Source organism: Ctenopharyngodon idella, chromosome 17, assembly GCF_019924925.1.
Source record: "Ctenopharyngodon idella isolate HZGC_01 chromosome 17, HZGC01, whole genome shotgun sequence".
NCBI lineage: Eukaryota > Metazoa > Chordata > Actinopteri > Cypriniformes > Xenocyprididae > Ctenopharyngodon > Ctenopharyngodon idella.
In genome coordinates, this window is record NC_067236.1 from 14,229,786 (window position 1) to 14,255,388 (window position 25,603).

At 36.2% G+C, this 25,603-nt stretch overlaps 1 protein-coding gene across 1 annotated transcript in view; it reads right to left on the minus strand.

The window, feature by feature from the left end:
- The window catches only part of eml5 (EMAP like 5), an 84,300-nt gene that overhangs the window by 34,828 nt on the left and 23,869 nt on the right, over positions 1-25,603 (minus strand). The window contains exons 2-13 of the mRNA XM_051869047.1: positions 24,070-24,229; positions 20,900-20,998; positions 19,508-19,576; positions 10,291-10,476; positions 8,597-8,732; positions 7,952-8,153; positions 5,321-5,458; positions 3,969-4,225; positions 3,519-3,731; positions 3,265-3,432; positions 2,151-2,257; positions 1,911-2,029 (exon numbers count right to left, since the gene is read on the minus strand). Of these exons, the coding sequence (XP_051725007.1) occupies positions 1,911-2,029; positions 2,151-2,257; positions 3,265-3,432; positions 3,519-3,731; positions 3,969-4,225; positions 5,321-5,458; positions 7,952-8,153; positions 8,597-8,732; positions 10,291-10,476; positions 19,508-19,576; positions 20,900-20,998; positions 24,070-24,229 (1,854 nt within the window). The remainder of the gene's footprint in view (positions 1-1,910; positions 2,030-2,150; positions 2,258-3,264; positions 3,433-3,518; positions 3,732-3,968; positions 4,226-5,320; positions 5,459-7,951; positions 8,154-8,596; positions 8,733-10,290; positions 10,477-19,507; positions 19,577-20,899; positions 20,999-24,069; positions 24,230-25,603) is intronic.

A 25,603-nucleotide genomic window follows, 5' to 3' on the forward strand; every position in this document is an offset into this window, starting at 1 on the left:
ATGACGTGAATGCTTTTTACAAGTTGAAATCTCATAATTACGGTAATTACATCATGGTGGGAAAGCTATAACACGTATTTGAAAATAGATAGGGTGAATTTGAATTAATCGAAGATATATATTTTACAACTTTAATGTTTTCTGTACAAATGACAACAAAGCATTTCTAAATTTTCATTCATTTTGTGAACTGCAGAGCATGACTTTTATTGAGCTTTAGAAAAACAACACTGGTCTAAATACATTTAAAAAATGTTTGTACATCATTTAAATTGTTTATGATCATTGCCATTTTTCATATTTTTTCCATCTCCACTTACAGCACTGTAAATGTAATTATTATATTTCAATAAATGGACAAATAAATAGAGACAAACAAATGGGATTTTATCTAGTGACCTAAATTGCCTTGCTTCTTTAGACCACTGAATTACCTCATCTGAATATTCTCTTCACCATCATCTCTTCATCCTCTAAAGGCAGATTCAGGTCTGCTCTGGTAGCACATGCACATCTTCACTGAGCAATCACTATTACTGCCATGTTCTTAAACTTTAATCCGTAACCCTTAATCCATCTGATGACCTATGGATGCACTTGAAACAAATGGTACACATTTGCAGTTCAGCTGTGGTTGAAACTGCAGCCCTTTGAGTTCATCTGTGGGTTCTTCAGAATGATTGGCAAGCCTTAAAAGACAAACACTGATGGCCAACTGTGTTGTGAGTCAAACCCAATCCAGCTTTCAGCACAACTTCTACACTGATGTTCTGCAGCTAGTGAACAGCACAAGACAGTCTTTCACTGCACTCCAACTCATCGCCAAGTTGGAAAGTATGAGCTAGTTTTAACTACCTTCAGTCTGCCATATAAAGAGTGAAAAAGAAAGCAGACAGCAGGGTTCCCTGAGGCGCCTCAATGCTGGTCACCATCTTCTCCAGAACACAACTGTAGGCTGTCAGAAAGGTGCTGCCTAATAATCCATCAGACTGTGGGGATGTCCATCTGCATCACCCTGAGTCAGAGAGGCAGGCTGATTTTAAAGGTATTGATAATGTCAAAGAACATCATCTTAACTTTGAAGACAACCTTCAGAAGATGAAGTGTGAACTAACAACAACTGGTATATAGCTATCCCCTAAGGGTGCTAAGACTCATCTTTGGGACTGACACTGGCACTTCCCAGAGCTGTGGCATGCATATTTTTAGCTGGATGAGCTTTGTTGCAGATTTGCAGGTGCATAACTAAATTATGAAAGCTAAATGGAGATCTCCTTACTCTGTCTCTGGAAATGTGTCCTATTCAAAACAATCGCTCCCAATAAAATGGAGCAGAAGATGTCTTTATTTTCCACATCTCTCTGAAATAAACAGATTTTATTAACAAATATCATGTGTAATATTTGCTATGAATTTTACTTTCTGTAATTCTTTAAAATTCTGACGGTACATAAAATGCATACATAATACATTGGTACATAAAATGGTCAATGTTTCTGGCTTTCTAATAATATAGAACTAACAAAAAGATTATTAAGATTCATATTTACTCTTTATATATATATATATATATATATATATATATTATATTATATTATATTATACTATATTATATTATATTATATAACTCAGTATATTATAAAATGTATCCAAATATTTTAACTCTGTGTTATAATAACGCCCAACAAAAAGAAATTCCTTGCCGGAAAAAGCAGATCATAGTGGTCAGACTGTTTGTAACATGGTAGCTGGGTTGTGCACAAACTGCACACTACTAAATATGTTTTTGTTTGGGGGACAAACTTTGCATGGTACTGATTTATTTACCATACGTTCAGTACTTTCGAGAGCTCCTTAAATAAACCACGATGCCTGTCCGTGCAATGCTGGGGATCTGCTGAAGTACTTACCCATGTATAAAGTGCAACCTCAATCCACTGGCTGGAGCTCTTTCCCTCTTCTTCATGGCCATGGCACGATGCTTTTCCTTACACTGCTCTTTAAGTTGAGGTAGATCTTCTTTGTAAACCTGAACAACACATTTTCATCATAAAACTCACCACACACAGAACTGAGGAGGGAATTTAACATAGGATCCATTTATACAGTATGTATAAAACAATGTCTTTTTTACTAATGTCATAACAAACCTGTCGTCGGTAAGTATGTTGTGTTTCCTGTTCGATTTCAGAGTCCATCTCAGGCACGTCTGACTGATCCGAGTCAGATTCCTCGCTATGTGAGTCTATTAATGTCTCTGTAAGGTAGAGAGGGCAAAATTTCACCTTGTGCACTGATTATGCACTCCACTCAAGTAAAACAAATAAATGAATTAACAAATTAGCACCGATTCCATTTATCATGATCTCCCGAGAAACCCTGAGTAACTTATTCGTCATTTCTAAGTGCTGCCCCTCCCCTTTATAGATTTATCACTAAGAAAACTGCTGATGGCTAATAAACAGAACTGCCAACGTGAGCAGTAAGAAAACCATTAGGAAAATGAACAGCAACATGGTAGACTGAGCAGCAACACACAAAGAAAAAAGACACAAGAAAAAGCAGACGTAATTTGCATTAGTAAAGGTGCTTTGCTTATATAATCTAGCACATATTTCAGGAGCACAGCCATCGCCTTGACATTCATTTATTTCTTCAATAGATTCATCCATAATTCTAGAGATTAAGGCGATGTGTCCACCATTTTTAACCAGCTGAAAACGCCAGCACTCCTCTGAAAATGCCTAGCTGTGATTTGGTTGCCATGATATGGAATATCCGGAAGTGTTACTAGTATCTGATTTCACAGGCAGTTTGTTTCTGAATATAAAAATGTTGATGCAATGTGAAGTATTTGCTCTGGCTCTAGTTTTAAATGAATTTGTTCCGTTGTTGTGCTTTTTGTTGTTGTCTGTTGCCGCTGTACAAGCAGGATGTGGTGGTTGGTCGGTGTGGTATTTGTCCCGCCCCACCTCCACTGTGATTGGACGGCTGAGTAAAAAGTGACAGTGATGAGTGGTGCCTTTTACCCAAAGCCGAACATTCTTCAACTCTTGCCAACTTAAAAAAAAAAACCTAAATAAAAACTCAGCGGCTCGACATGCGATTTAAAAAACGCGGCGCTCCCATTGAAAATAACAGAAAAAATACGCTAGCCTCAGGGAAAAAAAACATTTTGGTGGACACACGGCCTAAAAGTAATCTCTAATAATGCTGGTTAAACTTGTCAAAAAGCCAGGTATCCAAAGAGAATATGGTTCACACCTTGAGGAGCTATATGAAGAGTTTCTTTTGACTTCCTTTCAGGGACAAACTTCCACTGGAACACTGAGTGATCGGCTCCACCAATAGTAATCACCCACTGATAATCATGTGACCATCTGACATTGGTTATGTGTGCTGAATGTCCTAAATATTTTTTAAACTTCGCACCTAGAAATGAAAATCACATACACTGAGTAAACAAAACAATTTAAAGAGAGCAGTAAACATAAAAAAACTGAAAAAAGAGGACCCACCTTTTCTTACACATGGGTATCGAAATAATTTAACTAATCCATAATCATCCGCTGTAACTAAAACTTGACTACTGAAGTTGGCATCTACAGAGTTGATGTCATTGATATCAGAGTATTTAGGCCAGATCCCGTTCACCTCCGGCCCGAGGACACAAGTCCATGAAGACCACTGGACAAGCTTCAGTTCTTCTCTGTTGGTCACTTCCTTGCCACCTAAACACATAGTCAAAACCATAGTCATCATAGTGCATCTGCTAACAGGAAATGCTAACCAAGTATTTTAAACTTGAGCTGCAAGCTCACTGGCTACTGATACAACAGGAACCAACCAGCTGTGCCCTACAGAGAATGATGTGATTGCAAGCAGATTGAGTTAAGGCCCTATCAGCCTGCGCCACCTAGAGTTTCATGACAGAACTTTGTAATTCCAAGACGGCACAGAGCTCTTACTGGGCATCCTGTAGAAGAGCCGCCGACCGTTGCCATCGTTGGTCTGTAGATACTTGCTGTCGGTGGACCAATCCATGTGTGTGATGAAGCTACTGGAGCCCACGCATTCGCCCACCTTCTTGTAGCGCTGCACAACACCGTAGATGTCCACCGAGTTATCGTTAGAGCCCACGGCTAGGTGCGCTCCGTCAGGGGAGTACTTCAGTTCGTGGATGGCCTCTTTACGGTCCTTAATGTGGACCACCTCCGTCATGTCCCTGCAAAATGAGTGCAGTTCTAACAGATTTGCATATTTTACTGCGTTGTAACATATTTTAGGTTGGTTTAGACCAGAGATACTCAAATTTTACAGCTCAGGGGCCACTTTTAGAAAATACAGGGTCCAGTGAATAAAATGATCTGGTAATAGTAATAAATATTTGATCTTGGTGGATATTTGACTAGCTTTAAAATGTGCAGAAAAGCAGAAAAGCCTCATACTGTAATCACTTCATACATCAAAACATTCAAAAGTTTGATTTTTTAATTAATATTTTCATTCAGCTTCGATGTAATAAAGAGTAAAGATATTTATCACATTACAAAAGATCTCTATTTCAAAAAATTCTGTTCTTTTGAACTTTCCATTCATCAAAGAATCCTGAAAAAATGCATCACGGTTTCTACAAAAATATTAATCAGCACAGCTGTTTAAGAAATGTCTCTTGAACAGCAAATCAGAATGATTTCCGAAGGATCATGTGACACTGAAGACTGGATTAATGCTGAAAATTCTTTGCATCACAGGAATAAATTACATATTAAATCATGTTAAAATAGAAAACAGTTATTTTAAATCATAATAATATTTCACAATATTGCAGTTTTTACTGTACTTTTTGATCAAATAAAAGCAGCCTTGGCAAGCATAAGAGACTTCTTTCAAAAACCTTAAAAAAAATCTTACTGACCTCAAACTTTTGAATTGTAGAAATGTGTCCATGATAAAAAAAATGAGACATCATTTTAAAAAAAATCTAGTTTAAAAAACGTGTCAAGTTCTTAGAAATATAGTCTTTGTATTCATGTTTTTTAAATGTTTTTTGTTTGTTTTTAATTCAATGACTCTAAAAATGTCATGTGGTAAAAACTAATAACATGCTGTATTTACACCTTGAATACATGTGAGTTTTGAAAATTAACCTGTGTGTGACATCATTTCCTGTTTAATGCTTTTTTCTATATATGTTGGTCGCACCATGACAAGCTTTTTCCAAATATTAATAAGCAGTGAAGCAGTTTTGAAAGCTTGTGGCATAGACCAAATTTGTAGAGTATCCTTGCTCTAGGCTGTTTTGCCTGGGTGCTTTTACCTGACTCTTAGCACTGTAAAGGATCCATCTTTCATGCCCAGAGCGAGGTGGATACCGTCAGTACTAACAGCAGCACAGCGTATAGGCTCCTCCATGTTGCAGCGTGCTATTAGCGCATGATCTACGAGACTCCAGATCCTCCAATTTAAAAAGATATAGGCAGAGAAAAAAGGAAGTAATGGCCCATAAAAATACACAAATTAGTGCATTGAACATTGAAGATCATGTCCTTAATTGTCTTGATCTAATCTGAGGAAAACTGTACTGCTCAGATGATCCATTATAGCTCATGAGACATGAAGTGTGTAATGTCAATTACTGTATATTTTCTGTATCACTAGCAGCATCAAAAGAGAATTACACAAGCAATCCCTCATGAAAAAGGCTTAATTGTATTAAATGTGCACTTGTATGGTACTTGAAATCTTAAAAGTATATCGTAAAGTATAAAGTTTATCAAAAAATCGTACATATTATAATATAAAAGGTCACTTTAAAAGCACATTTTCATGACTACGTTTCTTAAGACACTTAATTACACTTTTAAAAAGTGCACTTTGTCGTAGTAAAAGTAAAAGTAAAAGTGTTACTTTAAAGTACGTTTTAAATCATTTAAATCATCAGCTGTTCAGCTAATTGCATTTAATATAAATTTGAACTACAATACATTTACATATAATGCAATTGCATGCAATTAAAACGATTTTTCTAGTTGACTACTAGTCGTTCATTTAAATGATTAGTCAACTAATCGCTTGTTTATATTAATAAACCATATAAATCATAATAATGAGCCTTTTATAAAGTACTGCTAATGACCTATAAGGCTCTTAGTGGTTTAGCTCCTGTGTACTTAACCGACCTTTTATCGCCCTACAATCCTTCACGCTCTTTAAGATCACAAAACTCTGGACTTCTGGTTGTACCTAGGATAGCTAAGTCCTCTAAAGGAGGGAGAGCGTTTTCACATTTGGCTCCTAAACTCTGGAATAGCCTTCCTGATAATGTTCGGGGCTCAGACTCGCTCACCCAGTTTAAATCTAGATTAAAGACACATCTCTTCAGCCAAGCATTCACATAATCCATCTCATATCAGATCAATTGCACATGACTATCTTTGCTTAATGTTATGAACAGCAGCTATGCTAATTATTCTCCATTTGCTTTTCTGTTTTACCTCGGGACGCCCGTCCCGAGGTGACTAGAGAGTACATCAGTTTCAGTTTGGATCCAGCCTCTTAAGAAGACCTCAGATGACTAAAACTTTGGAAGAGACGGCGCCAACTCCTGCGATGACTTCAGAAGATGCAACATCTGGATCAACACGCACATTCACATTCTATAAATCCTAATTATTGTTAATATGTAATTCATTTTTCCAGGAGCTCTTTGCTTCTACCTCCAATTACATTGCTAACAGTGATTGTATGTTAATCGCCTAAATTATTACATTATTAGCTAACTGCAGTCTCCAAATTGTAATGTTGACATGCATTCTCTGTAAAGCTGCTTTGAAACGATATGTATCGTGAAAAGCGCTATACAAATAAATGTGAATTGAATTGAATTGAACTTTAATCGCCTATATAAAATACATACTGTAGCCTAATCAGCGCTCAAACGCACACATAAAGCTTGCAGCAGCGCACTGGCAAACGTAATGATTATGAATGTGGCGTGAAAAAACAGAAGGAGACTGTCTGAACATTTTAATAATTAATTGATAAACTAGTGTTTTGTGTGTTTTTGGCTGCAGAGATGAAGTCGACGATATATGCAAGTGTCATACGGATTACATAATCTGAGAATATTTGTTTTAGATTTGAATCTGTTCATTTAAAAGTAGACATTTCAAGCTTTCCATATATATATTTCTCATGTCTGAGAGGCAAGTATACGCTGAGTTTCAGTTCATTTTTGTGACGTGCTCAAGTTCACTTGAGACTGAGACGGCAGAAATCGCATCCTGTTTTCATTATTTTACAAAAGCACAACATTTTGTTGTTATTGAGAATTTACAGAAATAAAAGCAAACCATTAACAGTTTTGAATGTTGGATTATTCTTATCTGTATGAACAAAATTGACGGAATATTTTAAGTTAAATGCAAGTGATCGCACCAGCACCTCCATGTCATGCAGTAAGCGCGCTCTCCACACAAACACTTGGATATGCGCCAAATAAAAGCACACATTTATCTAGGTAACCGTTAGAGCGAGCGGACTTGGAAAGTTGCTACTACTTACATGTTTCAAGTGATAAGCCGTATTTGAGGTCGATGAATGATAGGCAAATGTTTGGATTTCTTCCCGTTAACTATCTGTCTGTCACAGACTACGTGATTTCGCCACTTCCTGTGGAGGTTTTTTTCTGCAACTAACCGACTAATACCATTTCGGTCGACTAAGCCTCTTCTCGTCGACTATTAGGGGGCAGCCCTACCTGCCTGTAGCCTTAGTAATACTGAAGACATTGATTAGTTTGTTCAGGTGTGTTTTATTAGAGTTGGAGCTAAACTCTGCAGGACAGTGGCACTCCAGGACCGATGTTGCCCTTCCCTGATATAGCTAATAATTTATCCTTTCCAATAGAGAGATTCAGATTTGTTATTAGTTTGTTTTCAGCTCTTACCGAACAGAGCGGTCATCGCTGCCTGTCATGGCGAGGGGTTTGGTGGGATGAACCGCGAGGGCCCACAGCTCGCCCTCACAGTGACCCTGCATGATGAGGAAGGGCTTGGTGCGATCATGCACCACCACCTCAAAAATCTCACTGTCCTGCGTTCCCACCAGAATGTGATCCCCTCTCCAGCACACGCTACGCACTGACAGGCCTGCACAGATCCGTCACAAAAACAGTAAGTATGGAAATGAAGTTAATCGTGGAAGTAAACAGACATGATCCTGAAACATACTGAAGGATGTACACTGTAGACCGTCAAGGATGGAGAGGGTGCTTGGGTGCTTGATAATACATATAGACATCTGGGATCGGTGACAAACAGGGGTAAGAGCTATGGATATAACACAGGGCGGACAGCCTGCATAAAGAACACTGACAACTACAACGCACCTCTTGAATTTTCACCTCTAGCTACTGATGAGTCATAGAAAAAGAAAGTAAAAGAAGAAAAGAGATAGAGCTCTGTTAGAGACAAAGGACTTTTGCATTGTGGGATCCTGAGTATTTAACAACAAATGATAAGTGGCAAGTTAATGGATTAAACAAAATAAATGTCAGTGTAGAGTAATGCATTCTGGGAGTTTGTAGACTCACCCTTATATCCCTGGTCTGTTTCCCTGAGGTCAATGACGGTGATGGGTTTGAAGTTCAGGTCCCATAACCGGATGCAGCCATCCCTGCCTCCGGTGGCAAAGCCCTCTTCACACGCATTCATGCTGAAAATACCAGACTACACAAACACACACACACACACACACAGGAGCTCTGAGAGGCTGAACGTCTCTGACAACTGAAACAATTAGAGAACCTAAAGTCTCAAACTTTCACTGTAGTGACAGAACTAAGGGTCAAATAAAGTATACTTGAAAAACATTTGCAGATCTTAAAGGGATAATATCATGAGAAATCCAACCGTTCTCTTTGTTTGTAAATGAAACAATTAATTGCATTATATAAAAACACAGTAACTAGTAGAACTCAAAACTTCCTTTCCAGTTAAAAAAAACTTTTGAAAGTAAGCCATAGTACTTGGATTTCATCAGAAACCAAATCCAAATGACAACCACCCACATTTACACATCTACAATGCCAATTATGAGTTAATGAGGAAGTAGAATAGATCCAATTATTCCTAAACACCAAAATAATAAAAAATAATATGAGGAAAAGGTAATATTACTTTAATAAAACTTATTTAATAAAATAAATAAATTAAATAACAATAAAATTAATAAATAAATTGCATATATATGTATAATAAAACATATTAAATATGTTTAGTAGCCTAATATTAGTTTAATTAATTTTAGATTTAAATAAATAAATATTACCTGAAATATTAATATTATGAGTGGACCTTAGGGACAAAAAAAAAGAAATAAAAATAGTAATTGCAATGTATTAATTATTTTAAATAATACAATTTGTATTATATTATATTATATTATGTTATGTTATGTTATGTTATGTTATGTTATATTATATTATATTATATTATATTATATTATATTATATTATATTATATTATATGGTAACAGTTTATTTTACAGTGCCGTAGTTACATGTCACTACATGTACTTACTATAGTAATAACAGTAAATTATGCATAATTACAAGTAAATAACCCTAAACCAAACCTTAACCCTAACTGTAACTCTATAGTAAGTATATGTAGTTAATTAATAGTACTCAGTACTTATTTGAGTAATTACAATGTAACTACGGCACTGTAAAATAAAAGTGTAACCTATTATATTATATTATATTAAAAAAAATGCCTTTTGCTATTTATTTGCCTTTGCATTTTATTTGAAATATTCACAAACATATCTAACCTTTAATTTAAGTAAAATTACAGAAACATCTTTCAATTATTTTACATTAAGTAAAGTTTTTGATTTATTTATATATTTTTCAATAATAAAATTATGAGCGGACTTTAGATGTAATATTAAATGATAAACAAATGTATGATATGAAACTTTTAAATAAATTATAAATAACAGCTTACCTACAACAATATTACTGGTTAATTGGAAATTGGAATTAATAGAAATGACTAATTAACAGACATTAATTATTACAGTGGCAAAAGTAATCATTTGCATAGACCACGGAGTATCAAAAGCTATATCATCTTGGAATATCCATCACAAAACTGTTATGCCAGGCTAACCATTTTATAGGCCAAACTCAGTTCATAAATCAGTGTAAGCAGATACCAAAGTCACTCAGGGGTCAGACAGAAGACATTCTGGGGATGCTGTGGAAAATTCGCCCTCACTTACCCCATGAGCCCCTTGAACTGTCCGAATTAAATTGATTCCCTTCCAGACATAGATGTCTCCGTTCAAGGCACCTGAATATGTGATCTCGTCCCTTGCGCAGGCTAGACAGAGGATAGTCTGAAGGTCTCCAGTCTTCCCAAACACGCCACGCTTAGGGGTCAGAGCGTTCCCACACAGACTCCAAAACTGAGGGCAAGGGAAAGTCATTAACAATATATGCGAATTTCATAAACACACTTGGGCTCATATTATAATGGCACTTACCACTGCACATAATTTAAGTCTGAAACATGAATCATAAGGCTCTTTGATTTATTTTGGAATTCAAAGATTTGTATAGCAAGACAATTGCTGTTTCCTGCTAAATTTATTGTAGCAAATACCCTATTTAAAGGCTTTACAGAATAAATTGTGTGACAGCTTAATATTGCGAATGCGCAACAGCATACATAAAGGTCTATTCACAAGCTAAATAAATCGTTGCGAACACTCACACGCAAGCTCACAAACATACTAATGCTTACTCTCGTTAAACACATCATTAAAATGCACAGACACGATCGCAGTTCAGAACAAACACGGAAAGCTCCCACAGCCAGCGCATAATAATTGGCTCATTGATTCTGATTCAGTTGTGTGTGCATGTGTGTGACACCTCGGAGCTCTATTTCATGAGGTCACATGCTCCTGATTAAGAGAATGGCAGGGTCAACTCTGTGTGTGACCTCATCCTCAGTGGTCGAGAGCAAGAAAACTGAATTGTAGTCCGACATGTCATAACAACTATTTTTTAGGTTTTTCACACTCATAGTGAAGACTTCGAACACTATTTCAACCAAGCACAAGAAGAAAGCACAAAGAAATATTAGAAAATTAGCTATTAAGTATCAATCATGTTTGCATACTCCTTCAAATATGGCACATAAAACACAAAGTTATTTCAATCATGACAACTCTCTGAAGATTTTTAGATGGTAATAATGGATATGACAATGTTAGTGTATTTGGTCTTGGCGGAATAGATCTGCTACGCTGCTGCTGAATTGCTGCTGCTGCTGATTTTTGCTGCTGCTGCAGAGCAAGTACAGGAACTTGCTATTTGCTACATACGCCGACACGCTGCTGAGAAATAAGACATAGTGCTGCTGCACAAATAGCATATATCAATAACCCATAGCAGATCTATACAGGTGGAGCTGGAGAAGGTGGAGGGTTTCAGAGGAACACTGAAGCGAGCTGTAAACTGCTATAGTGAATGTAACCAGCCATTTAAATGTGTGAGCAACAGGCTCATTGGCTGCAGAAGTGACATGGACCAATCAGCATGTGCCAATGCTGTAATTATCATCAGCTTGCGTTAAGGACCCATCAACCTGTGCCATCTAGAGTTTCATAACTGAACTATGTATATACGCAGAAGTAAAAATGACATTTTAACTATGGCAGAGGGGCTTCAGAATTCTAATAAAGCACGATATATATACTTATGACTATGGAATATAATCATTTATCTGAGACTGAGACTATGGGAGAAGTACTTATTATGGAAATAATATACTTTTAAAGAATATTCTTAAGTGTTAACTGAATGTAATGTTTTCGGACACTTACAGTAATTGCATCTTAATTGCAATAAAATGAAAATGTATTATAGATTAAATTTATAATAAATGCAATTAGTTGAACTTCAGGGCCCTATTTTAACGATCTAAGCGCATGGTCTAAAGCGCACGGCACAAGTGCACTTAGGGCGTGTCCGAATCCACTTGTGCTAGTTTAATGACAGGAAAATGGTCGGCGTGTCTGGCGCTTGGTCTAAAAGGGTGGTCCCTATTCTCCTAATGAGTCATGGGTGTGTTTTGGGCGTTATGTGCAATAAACCAATCAGAGTCTCATTTCCCATTCCCTTTAAAAGCCAGTTGCGCTTGCGCCATGGCGGATTCGCTATTTACATGGCGGAATTTACAAGCGGAAAAACTGAACGCTTCTCTAGTGAGGAAATGGATCTGCGCAAAGTTAAAGCACACGAGCAGACCATCTATGGGAAAAGCCTGATTCCACCAAAGCATTTTAATCTTTATGCACACAATTATATTTTTTTACATTGTAATCCTTTTATTTTTAATATTTTGCATGTTTGTGTGCTGCTGTGCGTCCCTGTGTGTGTAATAAGAAGAGTGTATGCACGTTGTGCACCCGCCTATAGGCACATATTACTAACGCACTCTTTAAATAACAAAACATTGACTTTAGACCAGGTTTCAGTTGGTCAACGGCGCAGTCGTTTTCAGTTGCCTCAAAATAGTAACGCGCCGACAATGCGCCTGAACACACCTCGTTTTCAGACCAGCACGCCCATGGGTGCACAAATGGGTGCAAATGCATTTGCTATTTAAATAACGTGGTGCAGGACGTGAACATGATAACTGCATCGGGCTGAAACTAGCAAAAAACACTTGCGTCGCGCTTGGCGCCGCATTGCACCGGGTGTCTGATAGGGCCCTTAACGTGCCTTTATGACTCATTTAAGTAGGACTGAAGCAATTACTAGTGGTCAACCGATAACCATTTGTTCCAGCAAAAATCCATTCCATAGTCCATAGTTTTTCTGTGTTGCATCCATTGCTGGGTCCATTGTCATTATATAGCACGAGAGAAATCACTGATGCCTTGTGGAGTTTGTTTTGACAGGTGAAACTGCACACTGCACAGAACGGGACACTTCAGATACGGATTTAAAAGACGGTTGAATGTACACTACACTACATGTTTTCATATCATTATAAATTCATTAATTTGTTGACTAGATGCTGCATTAGTAGAGAAAGAACAGCAGTATGTATCCGGTTTCTCTGTCAGAATGCCGGCCCATTATTGGCCAGCTCCAAACATTAGTTAATGCAATATGAATTAACATGAATAATTAATATATTAATATTTATATTTAAAAATTATAGTACGTTTTCATGATTCAGTACTGTTTTTTATTTTTGTATTAAGGTTTAGCTCTATTTTATGTGTTATGTTTGTTTTTATTCAGTATTCATTTTACAAACTATCGGTTATCGGCCAGTGCGGTCCAACTTTGTTATTGTTATTGGTAAAATCCACTATCAGTTGACCTCTGATGTCGACCAGGTATGTTAGTGAACATATCAAAATAAGTGTACTTCTTTAAAGCATGACATAAGAATATGAAGATTATTACATAATGATTTACAATTTACTTTAAAGTAAAACTTTTAATTTAACATTTTCACAAAGTTCACTTTTTTAAAAGTGTACAGACTGTAAGTGTGTTAAGAAACAGCCATGAATGTGTACTCTCTTTAAGTATCCTTTTATTTCATTATTATTATATTATCTGCAAGTACAGGTTTTTTTAAATATATAATTAAGATTCGAAGTACACTATAAACTGCACATTCCAAAAAAAAAAAAAAAAAAAAAAATCACATTTTCTTCACAAGGGTCAGTTAATATATAACTGAAGTATAAAATACCAAAATCATGTGCCAATATCATGAAGACTAAAGCTGTCACTGCATTTTTTTTATTGGTGAATTTCTGGCAACCACAGCTGCTAGTGTTTTTTTTTTTTTTACCATAAATTTAGTAGGGTTTCCATGAAAATCAGAGCATCTGGCAAAAAGCTGACTGAAAGAGAATGAAAAGATGAAAACACAGTCGCTGGCCCATTAGCAACCTACACTGGGGCAGACGGTACGGTTCCAGACAGCCAGGATGCATTACGTCAGGGAGATTCAGAGCCATGGTGAATCACGGGCTCCACTGTTTCTGCAGGTCTGTGCTCTGGTAAAGCTTTAATATAATCAAAATGAGTCAGTGCTATTCATCTGCCAAGACTCCATTAGAGGCAGACTGTCTTCATCCTGAGGCACGTCCTCCCCCTGTCTTTCTGCTCTACGGGGACAGCCACCTCCTGCTCGTGTGTGCAAGCCATCCTGAATCCAGCACATCTAGACTAATCAAACAGCCTTAAAGTCACCAAGACAGCTATAATTAGCATACTGCGAGAAGGAAAAGGATAATTAGTCCAGGGTGGCCCACTACACCTTAATCTAGTTACATCTAATTGTGTGGTCTGCGGCTCCTGTCACATATCTGATTTCTAAACCACTGTTGTGATGGCCATGTTGTAAATATGGTGATTTTGTTGGACCCTGTGGGCGAGGCTGTGATTATGCTGTATGTGGTGGGAGGCAGTGAGTGGGATTCTTTGAACAGGCTGCCTCAGTTTGCTCTAGTCAAACCATACAGGATCATCATGAGACTTATTGCACTATATATGCAGTTAAGTGGATTGAGAACAGCCTGGAGGGTCTGAACAAAAACCTCAGGAAATTTGTCAAAAGCTCAAGCACATGCAGGCTCAATGGAATAGAATACAAGCTACCATTTACGGAATTTTGCACAGTATACGCAAAGAAAATATTTAGTAGCCATTTTGCAACAATAAACATTTCAAATAGTTGTATGCCACGTTGTCAGCAGGTGTGTTGCTATTCTTTGTAATACTCCCAGTAAAATTCTGCTGCGCCTCAATTATATTTGACTGATAAATCCATGCTTAGAAAAAAATTTCATAAATGAATCCTTGTTGTGTCTTTCACTGAATCGGTAAACCAGGGGTGCATTTCTTGTAAGCATTTTCACACCACCCCCCAAAAAAATGGTTATTTATATCTTTTTCTATAGTGTGCAGTAGGAAACATCAGTTTACATTTCCAAACATTCATTTTGTCATTAATTGTAATAATCCAGTGAGATTTTTGAATGCACAAGGAGTCTGACAACAGCCGGTGCTCCACACAGAGATCTCTTCTTACCATCATCTAATCCATCTGTGATTACATGAAGAAACAATGAAACTAAGACGAACTAAATCCAGAAGAACTGTGGTCGTGTCTCCAAGACACTTGAAGAAACCGACCTGCAAAGATACAGTACTGTGAGAAGTTTTAGGCACTTGTGTAAAAATGCTGTAAAATGAGGATGCTTTTAAAATACTGTCATAAATAGATTTTATTTATCAATTAACTTCTATTAACTAAATCAAATCAATATTTGGTGTGAACCCCCTTTGCGTTTAAAACAGCTTTTGTCCAGGTACACTTGCGCATCTTTTTGTTCAGGCATCTTTGCAGGTCGGTTTCTTCAAGCGTCTTGGAGACATGGCCACAGTTAATCTGGATTTAGTTTGTCTCAGTTTCATCTGTTTCTTCATGTAATCACAGATTCGATGATGGTAAGAACAGATCTCCGTGTGGAGCACCGGCTGTTGTCAGACTTATTGTGCATTCAAAAGTCTCGCTGGATTATTACAATTAATGGCAAAATGAATGTTTGGAAATGTGAACTGATATTTCCTACTGATACACTACAGCAAAAGATATAAATAACTGGCTTAAAACCATACTAAAAAAAAAAATGACGTGCCTAACACTTTTGCACAGTACTGTATATATATATATATATATATACACACACATTTTATTCTATATATTTTAGTGTCAAAAATCAGTGCCATTTTTGAAGAGTATGCATGTGCATAAATGTGTAAAAGCACCCCAAAGTAAGAAAAAAGAGGGAACCTGTGATGAATCAAATATCAAAGTAGTCTGAAGTAGTTTTCAGATGTCAAGTCAGTTACAGCAGAATTTCAGAAAAATTATGTTGTGAAGAAAGCTGCTGACTGAATGAATCATATGTATACAGTGTATGCCAATTACTTAGTGCATGTTAACATGAGTTTAATAAATGAACTGCTTTCTGTTGTTGAATTAACTATAATAATTTGACATTAATTGCAATCTCAAATGAATTAATTAGCAGGAGTTATTACTCCATAACTGCAAATGATGTCATTAACGTGACTACAGTTCATTTCTCTAACGATGAATTGTACTATGGTGGTTAAGCAGCGAGTTACATAGTTGTATGGAAATCGCAACCCTAGGTAGCAATTTTTTTAATTTTTTAATTTATTTACAGCTGTAATAATTTACACAGCTCACTCACTCACTCACTGAATCATATGGAGTGGTTTCTCATTTGCTGAGATAAAATATTTACCTATAATACATTAAATAACCTCCAAGTGCATCCTATCATTTGGCAGCAGTGCAAGTAAGGTGAACACCTGCATGTGAAGCTTACGAATTACTCACTTCAAGTAAAAAATATTTTCCAATTAAAAGAGTATTAAAGCACTTTTTTTGTCCATAGCTTAATTTAATTTAACTATTTATAGTTGTTTTATTGTATAAATGGTAATTAAAGTTGATTATTTTATTTTTTAGTTATGTTCTGTTGTGGGAGGCTCATGCCTGATCTCACATGCAGCATCAGGACTGCTAATGGTAGAGTGCTCCAAATCAGTCACTTATGAGGTTTAATTTCAGCTAATATGTATGTGTGTAATACGTAGAGTATGTCCACTTTCTTAAATGAAGAGCTATCTTTAGCTTGCCTTGAATAAATTATAGAACCACACAAAATTTTGCTTTTCATCTGGCACCAGAGAGTTTCAGTTTCTCTAGGGCTCTCTCAAAGAGAGAGAGAGAGAGCGAAACGGGGGATTACAGCGCGCTAAATCTCTGGCATGCATTCAGTGCATAATCGCTGAGTGAGCGCGGGCCTGGGGAGCAGATGTCATATGGTTGAGGGGGTAAAGACTCAGAAATTATGTGGGACAACTGCCACACCATTCTAACTACATGAAGAGGTGGCTTACATGAGAGAATGGGGGATATAGTAAGAGAAAAATACTGACACAGCAAGAGGGATGCACAGTGGTCTAAGGAAAGAATCGTGAAAGAGCAATAAAGAGAAAGATAGAGAGAGACAGAAATAAAGATTAAAAGGTATAGCCCACTGGGATTGTGGATTACTTCATGACAGGAACCTAAAGCCAAATCTTTATGCTGATGAAAGAGAAAGAGACTCTAATCATAGACAACACTGGGTTTTACGTATGGTATGTGTATTGTGCAATATTTTACTTATTTAATGGGGAAATTATAAAAAATTAAGATATCTGCTTATGGCCAAATTCTAAGGCAGGAGAATGCATTAACCGTGCTTGCTTGCAATCAATAAAGGTATATTTGCTTATCCGTTAAACATATTTGATGAGTTCTGTGTATGTGCATTGATCAATGTTTATATATGAATAAAAGCCTAACTTAAATCTGTTCATCATAAAAAGCGACTTGTATTAAACGATTCAATTCATATGCATTAGGCCTACTTTTATGATGACTTTCTGAAGTTTTTTGAAGCTTGAAAATTGTAGTTGTGTGGACTTTCAATGGATGGACAAAAATGATGAGAGATTATTAAAAATAGCTCTATTTGTGTTCCGAAGATGAACAAAAGGCTTGTTTACATTTACACCTTTGACTTTCAACTGCTTTGTTGGTGGAAATCGCTGTTGGTGGGAATCTGTGAATTTCATGTAGGTGACAGACAGGAAGCAAAGTAGCATGAAATTTTTGGAAAAGGGCCTCTGTCTCCTGAGAGAACAACAATGATGGTTTCACAAGAGCGGAACACTCTCGTAACCCATTTGAACCATCTCACAGTAAAGATAGAGGGAGATTGTAATTAGATCAGTAGCACTGTACTTCAACAGTATGAATCAACAAGGTAGCTGAAAAGGAATTCCATAATTGCTTTCATCAAGCTGAGCTGGAAAAGTGTTTTTGAATGAGTCCTAATCCCCTTCTTCCACTAACACTTCTGAAGGGATGCTCATGTTTTTCTCAGAACTGAGGCTGCAGAAATGAAGAGGTACATTTCAATGACTCACTGTTTGTCCCAGTTCTGCTTTAAAGGTTTAGTTCACCCAAAAATGAAAATTCTGTCATTAATCTCTCACCCTCATGCTGTTCCAAAACCATAAAACTTTTGTTCAACTTCAGAATGCAAATGAAGATTTTTTTGATGAAATCTGAGTGCTTTCTGTCCCTCCATAGACAGTCTACGCAACTACCACTCTGATGCTTCAAAAAGATCATAAAGAGATCGTAATGAATTGATATATTAATATTAATCCATATGAATTGAGCGGTTTAGTCCAAATTTTCTGAAGAGACACGATCACTTTATATGATGAACAGATTGAATTTAGGCTTTTATTAACATATAAAGCTTCATCAACTCACACATCAGTTGTGGTAAACGGAAGCTCAAGCATGTTTGCTGGACGTGTGCGAGAACCAATGAGGTTTATTATATACTAGTGTTACGCAGCACGTTTGAGCTTCCGCAAGAACCAACTAGAGGTTACCTCTACTAAGTCATAGTAAGTTTTATCAACTCAAAAATAATGAGCTAATTTACTTGAAAAATTTAAGGCAACAGGTTTCCTCAGTTGTTCTAAGTCAACTAATTACATTTTACAGTGGATTAAAAGCCTAATTTAAATCTGTTCATCATATGAAGCGATCGAGTCTCTTTAGAAAATTTGGACTAAACCACTCAACTCATATGGATTAGTTTTATGATCTCTTTATGAACTTTTTAAAGCATTAAAGTGGTAGTTGCGTAGCTGTCAATGGAGGGACAGAAAGCTCCCAGATTTCATCAAAAAGATCTTCATTTGTCTTCCGAAGACGAACGAAAGTCTTATGGGTTTGGAACGACATGAGGGTGAGTAATTAATGACAGAATTTTCATTTTTAGGTGAACTATCCCTTTAAGAGCTGTGTGTTTCTAAGTGAAAGTGAAGGGAAAACTATGTGTTTAAAATTGAATAGCTAGAGAAATTAAAGCTAACATGAAGTCAAAATGGACTATTTACTCTTAATACACATTCCTGGTTGTATTGTAAATAATTAATTGGAGCAAATAACTCCAAAGAAAAATGTTTAATGATTAATCAAATGTACTGCAATAACTTGCTCTTCCTCTGAAACGAAGGCTATTGCTTATCGTTAACTAGTATCCATTACAAATAGCTACTGGCAAATGGCTTTGCTTTAGCAAAGTCGGTCTCAATTCTGGTATGCGTATCTCACTGAATATCCTCTTTCACTCAGAAAAATATTATGAAACTACAGTGGGCTGCCAACAGCAATTCACATTGACTTTCACAAGTACAAAGTATTTCAATACAAACATTTCCGAAGCCAAAACAAGAATAGGAAAAAGGAGAATAGGAAAAGAGAATGCAAAAAGAAAATAGTAGTACCTTGATATGTTTGACTCCGCAGCTCACTAGCTTGCTTTGCTGATACAGGTCCCATGATATATCAAATATCTTAAAAAAGAAAAAGAAAAGTTAAGTATGATGTATTATATTACTAGGTATTTTCAGAACCCAGTCAAGTATATGCTGCCTTCAAGCCCTTTTGGGAAATTCCTACTTGCAGATTTGTAAATTATAATTTTAACATGAATTAACATGTTTAGCACTAGTGCAAATGAAGTATAATTGATGGTATATACACTACTATTCTGAAGGATCATGTGTCATTGAAGACTGGAGTAATGGCTGCTTAAAAAAATTCAGCTTTGTTGAATTATTATGATCAGTACCAATGAGACTCTGCCCTGATTTTGTAACTGACACAGCTTCAACTCGGAATACTGGGCCTCAAAGAAAATCTAGTTTCTCTCTGGTACTTTTGGTACATTGTGCTGATGTTCATGTGCACCTGTTTCATAATTATTCCGACGTGAGTTGAAGGCAGCTAGATTCTTGGTTACAACACACATGCAAGACAACCAGAGGCTGATTGAGTAGAAAATAAGTTCTCAGGAGATTATGCAGAAATTACTTATGGAATTTTATAGTGAAGTACTATTTAATCTGTTTTAACTATTTGTGAGTTACAGAGTTAGAGAAATCAGAAAGAAAAATACTGAATGTGCAAATGTGCGTTTTGGCCCCAAGTATGTACCATCATTTGCTGCAGTGTTAATTTATGTAAAATGAAATGAATTCTGTCAGGACCACTTCTGTCAAAGATAAATGACAATTAGCATACAGTTTGGATTGTCAATAGCCTTGCATGGATAAGAGCAGGGAGCGCAGCAATATAGCCTCCCATGAACAGAACCAAAGCAACATTAATGATATCTGTAATAATGTTCTTGATGACATTAGGAAATGACATTAGAAGGCTAAATCCTGACTGTTGTGGACAAAAGGAGGAGCTGGGGATGGTGGATGGTAATTAGCTCCTGAGCAACACAATGAAAGCAGCTGAAGGATAACTGAAATGGCAACTTAAATAGGAATGCTGTGATAGGCATCGTATTCCTATAAGTAGACATGGATTAGCTGAGAGTCAGCTGATGCGAGCTTGACTAACGTGACTGGCCAGAACTGACACTATACACTTGATTTCAGTGCATTCCCAGACGCTGTCTCCCTGAATCCAAGAACTTATTCATTGCTAACATGCTTACGTCAGTCTGCTTTGTATTTGTAACATTTGATTGTAACGTATGACTTACTCAGTGTAGCCTGAATGTAACTAAATTATTGAAGAAAGCCCACTAGATAATGAGAAGACAAAAGAAACATTACACTGCCTGTCTACTGTGTCTAATGATGTGTGTGCGTTTGAGTTCTTACCCGGTCTGTATGACCAGGAGCAGCAGCCAGAACTTTCCCCCGTCTCCAGTCCCACACACAGATTGTGTTTTTAGAGTCCAAGCCCACAGACACCAAACACTGTAAAGACAAGACAGATAAGAAATAATATAACTATAAAAAGTTGGCAAAATCAATATGATAAAAGACACCAACCCTGATCAAACACACTTGAACCAACTAACCAAGGTGTTCAGGAATACCTAAAGGGATCATGACATAAGAAATCTAACTTTCCTTTGATATTTTGAAATTTGTACCATTAAAACATCCTGTAAGTTTCATAGTTTATTCCGTCTTCATCATTTAAAAAAAAAAGCATTTATGTAATCAAGCTCCAAAAACGGCTCATTTAGATGTTGTAGGATCTGTAACATCACACAGGCAAATACATTTGCACATGACTGCCTCTAGAGCCAATCCATGTCATGAACCCTTTAAAATGACTACTACTTCAGGGAAGTCAGTGTTATAATATTTCAATAAACACAAGAAGTTACACTCTTACTGTTCCAAGTCAAAAATGACCACAAACTCCACAAACTCTGCAGTTAGTATGCTCTCCTGAAGCAAGGTTGGCTAAACCTGCTGTAAAACTTGTTTATTAAACAAATGCCAAAATGCGCTTGTGGCCAAATTGTCTTGCAAAGTAGTCTTTTACCCGATCAATTAGTTTTAGGGCTGGTTTTGAGAGAGTTTCTTAGTTCACCTGGTGATCAAATGTCATTATAAGCTCTGTTAGCCTAAAATGTCTTAAAGCTCGTTCACACCAAGTGCGATAACTATAACGATAACTAACTACAAAGTTTTAATAATCGTTGTAATTTAATGAGAATATGAAGTCCACACCACAGCTCTAACCAGTTTCTGGGAAAGTAACATTATCTTTGGAATCACTATTTTCACGTTTCTTCCTGCAAATGAACAATAAAAACGTTGCTAATCAGAATCTACCTGACTTTAAAGAGCTCGAGCATTTAAAGCTACTTTTTTTATTTTAAGCATTTAAAACTATTACTTCTATATCATCTGTTGGTGTGGACGCTAATATAGTTAACGTTATAGATAACTTATCTTTAGTTATTGTTCTTGAACAGGCCTTTAACATTGTGACACATATGAATCTGTTTCCATCAAATACACTCCCTACAGTAACTACTTGAACTAAATTGCCAGAAACTTCAGAAAACTGGATTTTTCTCTCAAACGGTGCACAAATCCTGTGTAATCTTCCCAAATGTTGTTTGCTGATGGGACCTCATTAGTTCAGCGCCCCTTTGATGTGAGTATGTTGTTTTCCACCTCCGTCCCATCAAACCTGATGCACCAGTTTTCTTCTAAGGTTGCACCACGCTGGCTCAGGCTAAAACGGAGTGCCTTCAGTCAATTATGGGATGCTAAACCTTTGATGAATTCGAGAAGAAAAGTGTTGCTTTAGACACCCCGGGTCTTTGAGACCGCGTCTTGCCGCTCATCTCTTTGCCGTTTCATCCATCGGTGTGAAATAAATGATGAGGCCAATTTCCTTCTGAAACTCTGCAAATCACTTTCTCAGCTCCGCTGGGGGGTGGTGAGGGGTCAATTATTTCAGTTAAAGTAAGAGTGAGCTAAGAAATGTGAAATGTCATTCTCAGAGGTAAAAAAATTTCATTTTATCACTCTTTCATCTCCTCCAGTGATGTGGAGTGCTTTTGATAAATTGACACTGTAACGAAACTCTCATTTATTCTGGCCTTTTATTGTGCAATGTTAAAAGTTCAATATATCACATTTATACACTGAAAGTATTACACTGCCAGCGGTCTACATTGCACAATATTATATTTGTGTTTTGGATCAAATCAGGCTGGCTGAGCTCCCTGTACTCCCTGCTGCTATTAAATCAATATCACACTTGCTATTTGCCAGAAACTAATTTTAACAATAATATTACTATTGTATTTAACAAATAAGTGCAATTACTAAAAATATAATTTTTTTTTTTCTCATAAAAATGCACATTTGACAGTACTGAGTTTTAATTGGGATGCAGATGAAAATTTATGGATATTAATAACAATAACATCTTTAACTACATGGGTTCTAACTATATGGTTTCTATAAAATGGTGTTGTCAAAAATATAATTTACAATATACTACAATATACTATAGTAATATATTTTTGTCTTATAATAATAACAAGATTAACAAGAAGAAGAAGAAGAAAATAATACGCTTTTTCTCTTTCAACAAAGAAACCGCAGAATTGTTGCAACCCAGCAGTGGTATTTTGTTCCTGAATGTTTCAGTGTTTCGGTTGAGTAAATGATTCAGGGACTCATTCTCTTGTTTCATTCCTGAATAAACCAGCATTCTGAATGAATTGATTGAGTGAATGATTCAATGACTCATCCATAAAGACAGTCAGTTAATTCATTCCTGAATTAACCAGTGTTTTTGAACTAATTGATTGAGTGAATGATTCAATGACTCACTCATAAAGACAGTCACTTGTTTTGTTCCTGAATAATAAATATATTAGCATTTTTTAATCGATTCAGTGAATGATTCAGTTTCTGGAATGTGCAAATACAGATACAAACAATGAAAGTCTAAGAGCTGTTGACTCTTTCACGCTTGGAATGCTATTCAACCAATCAGATTTTAGGTCTATAACTAACTATAGTAAAATGAGCTATAAAACACTGCTTGAATTGGTCTAGATGGGGCAGTTCTTACTAAGTGCAGAATCAATAGCTTTGCTAAAGCGCTGAAAATTAATGGGAAGCAGTTTTATTGAACAATGTTGAACTGTAGCCATCCAGAAAGTGCAGCAAGAACATTTTAGCATATGATGGAAGTTTCTAAAGCCATTAGCTTCTAGCCATTGTCAAACCTCACAATGCAATGTCACATTCAATAAGGGAAAAACTAGGGAACCAGCAGCTCGGTCAGACACACAGTTATACAGTCTCACACGTACTGTCACACTGTTGGAGTCACACCGTTGGTGTGTTCACGGGTCTGACTTCAACAACTAATAATAAACCTCACAGCACCTTACAGCACCTCATACTGAGAGATTAATCTTATGAGTTGTTAACAATGTCAACGCCTTGGTAAAGAAGTGAAATCTTTCTTATTGCACTAAGTTATTGCTCACAACACTCACCTGTCCATCAAGGTCGAAGGCGAGACAGGCGATACCGTGTGTGTGCATGTCTTTCAGGATGGAAACTGTCTGCACAGTGTACGAGTCCCACACACAGATATAAGGCTCCTTTCCAACCTGTCCTGTGGCCACCAGAACTCTCTCTGGATGCAGGGCTAAACTGTGGAAAGAGAAAAATAATGAAGTTAGGATATTTAAAGGCTAATTAATAGGCCAATATTTGCCTGGCAAAACAAATTCTTAAGTGTATGTGAATGCAAACACTTTTTCAAACATATCAGTTAATTACCATTTGAAGCAAAAATCGTATTTTCCTGAAATATACTCTATGCAAATACTTGAACTAATAGAGGGCTGCAGGGATAAAAAAATTTTAGGCCAAAACAGCAATGATTTAGCTTTTTTTTTTTTAAATAGATTTTTTAAATGCCTGAAATAAGGTCTGTGGTTAACACAAGCTCAAGATATTTTCATTTTTTATTCTACGACATAAAATACATCAGTATTATTTTTTAAAAACCTTTTACTTGTCTTGAAAAAAGTAGTCGCTAACAAGGGGCTAAATGGGACTACAGAGTTTGTTGTGACATCACGACAAACAGGTAAACTCATCTACTCACTAGTCCGCTTTTAAAACTTCAGTGTGTTTCTAATCATGCTCTTGCAAACTATTCTAATTCTAACTCAAACTTTCAGGGATTTTTTTAAAATAAAGTCAGACCAAGTTGTCGAAAGCTTAATGGCGATGACCGTGGTGTAGTTTGTTCATAAACTTTTTACATGTATTTAGACTTCAAAATTCATAAAAGTTGTGTTCATCTGTGAACATTATCATGATGAACAAATGTGTAATAATCATGAACTTTTGTTGGTTGCTTATTTTCTGCAGTAATCAAAAATCCAATGAAAATCCTATTGGGTTTTTGTCAAGGGAACCAGGGTGATGCTAACTTCCAGGTTGGCCTACAAAAATATGTCAGCAGCACTCTATGGCTGGCCAATAAAGGTTTTTTAATGGCTGATGTCAATATCATATAGGGCCTATTTACACTTCAACACTTAGTACGTTTTTACTGACCAGATAGCTATTAGATTTGTTAAAACTGTTCCAAATAAATGCCAAATAAATGCATCTCTGTACAATGAAAATAAATCTGATCTTCGATTCCTTTGCTATAGAAATCAATAGATATATGATGCATTTTATTTATCATTAGCTGATAAATAAAATGCAGCTGTTAAGATCAAAGACAATATGAGAAAGCAATCCGATATATATTTTAATTATATATATATCAATTTTAAATATAGTATAACATTGCACAACATTGCTGTAATTAAAAGGAATTCATATTGATTTGAAATAATAATTTAAATAATTAATTTAAATCAAATAATTTACATTTTAGTTTAGCAACCTCTCCTTGATTCTGTTTTGTAATCATATTATACTATTTCTTAAAACATATTAATAAAAATGAAAATAAGCCTTGTAACCAACAGGCCCCTCAGTAATCTGGTAATCAGGAAATAC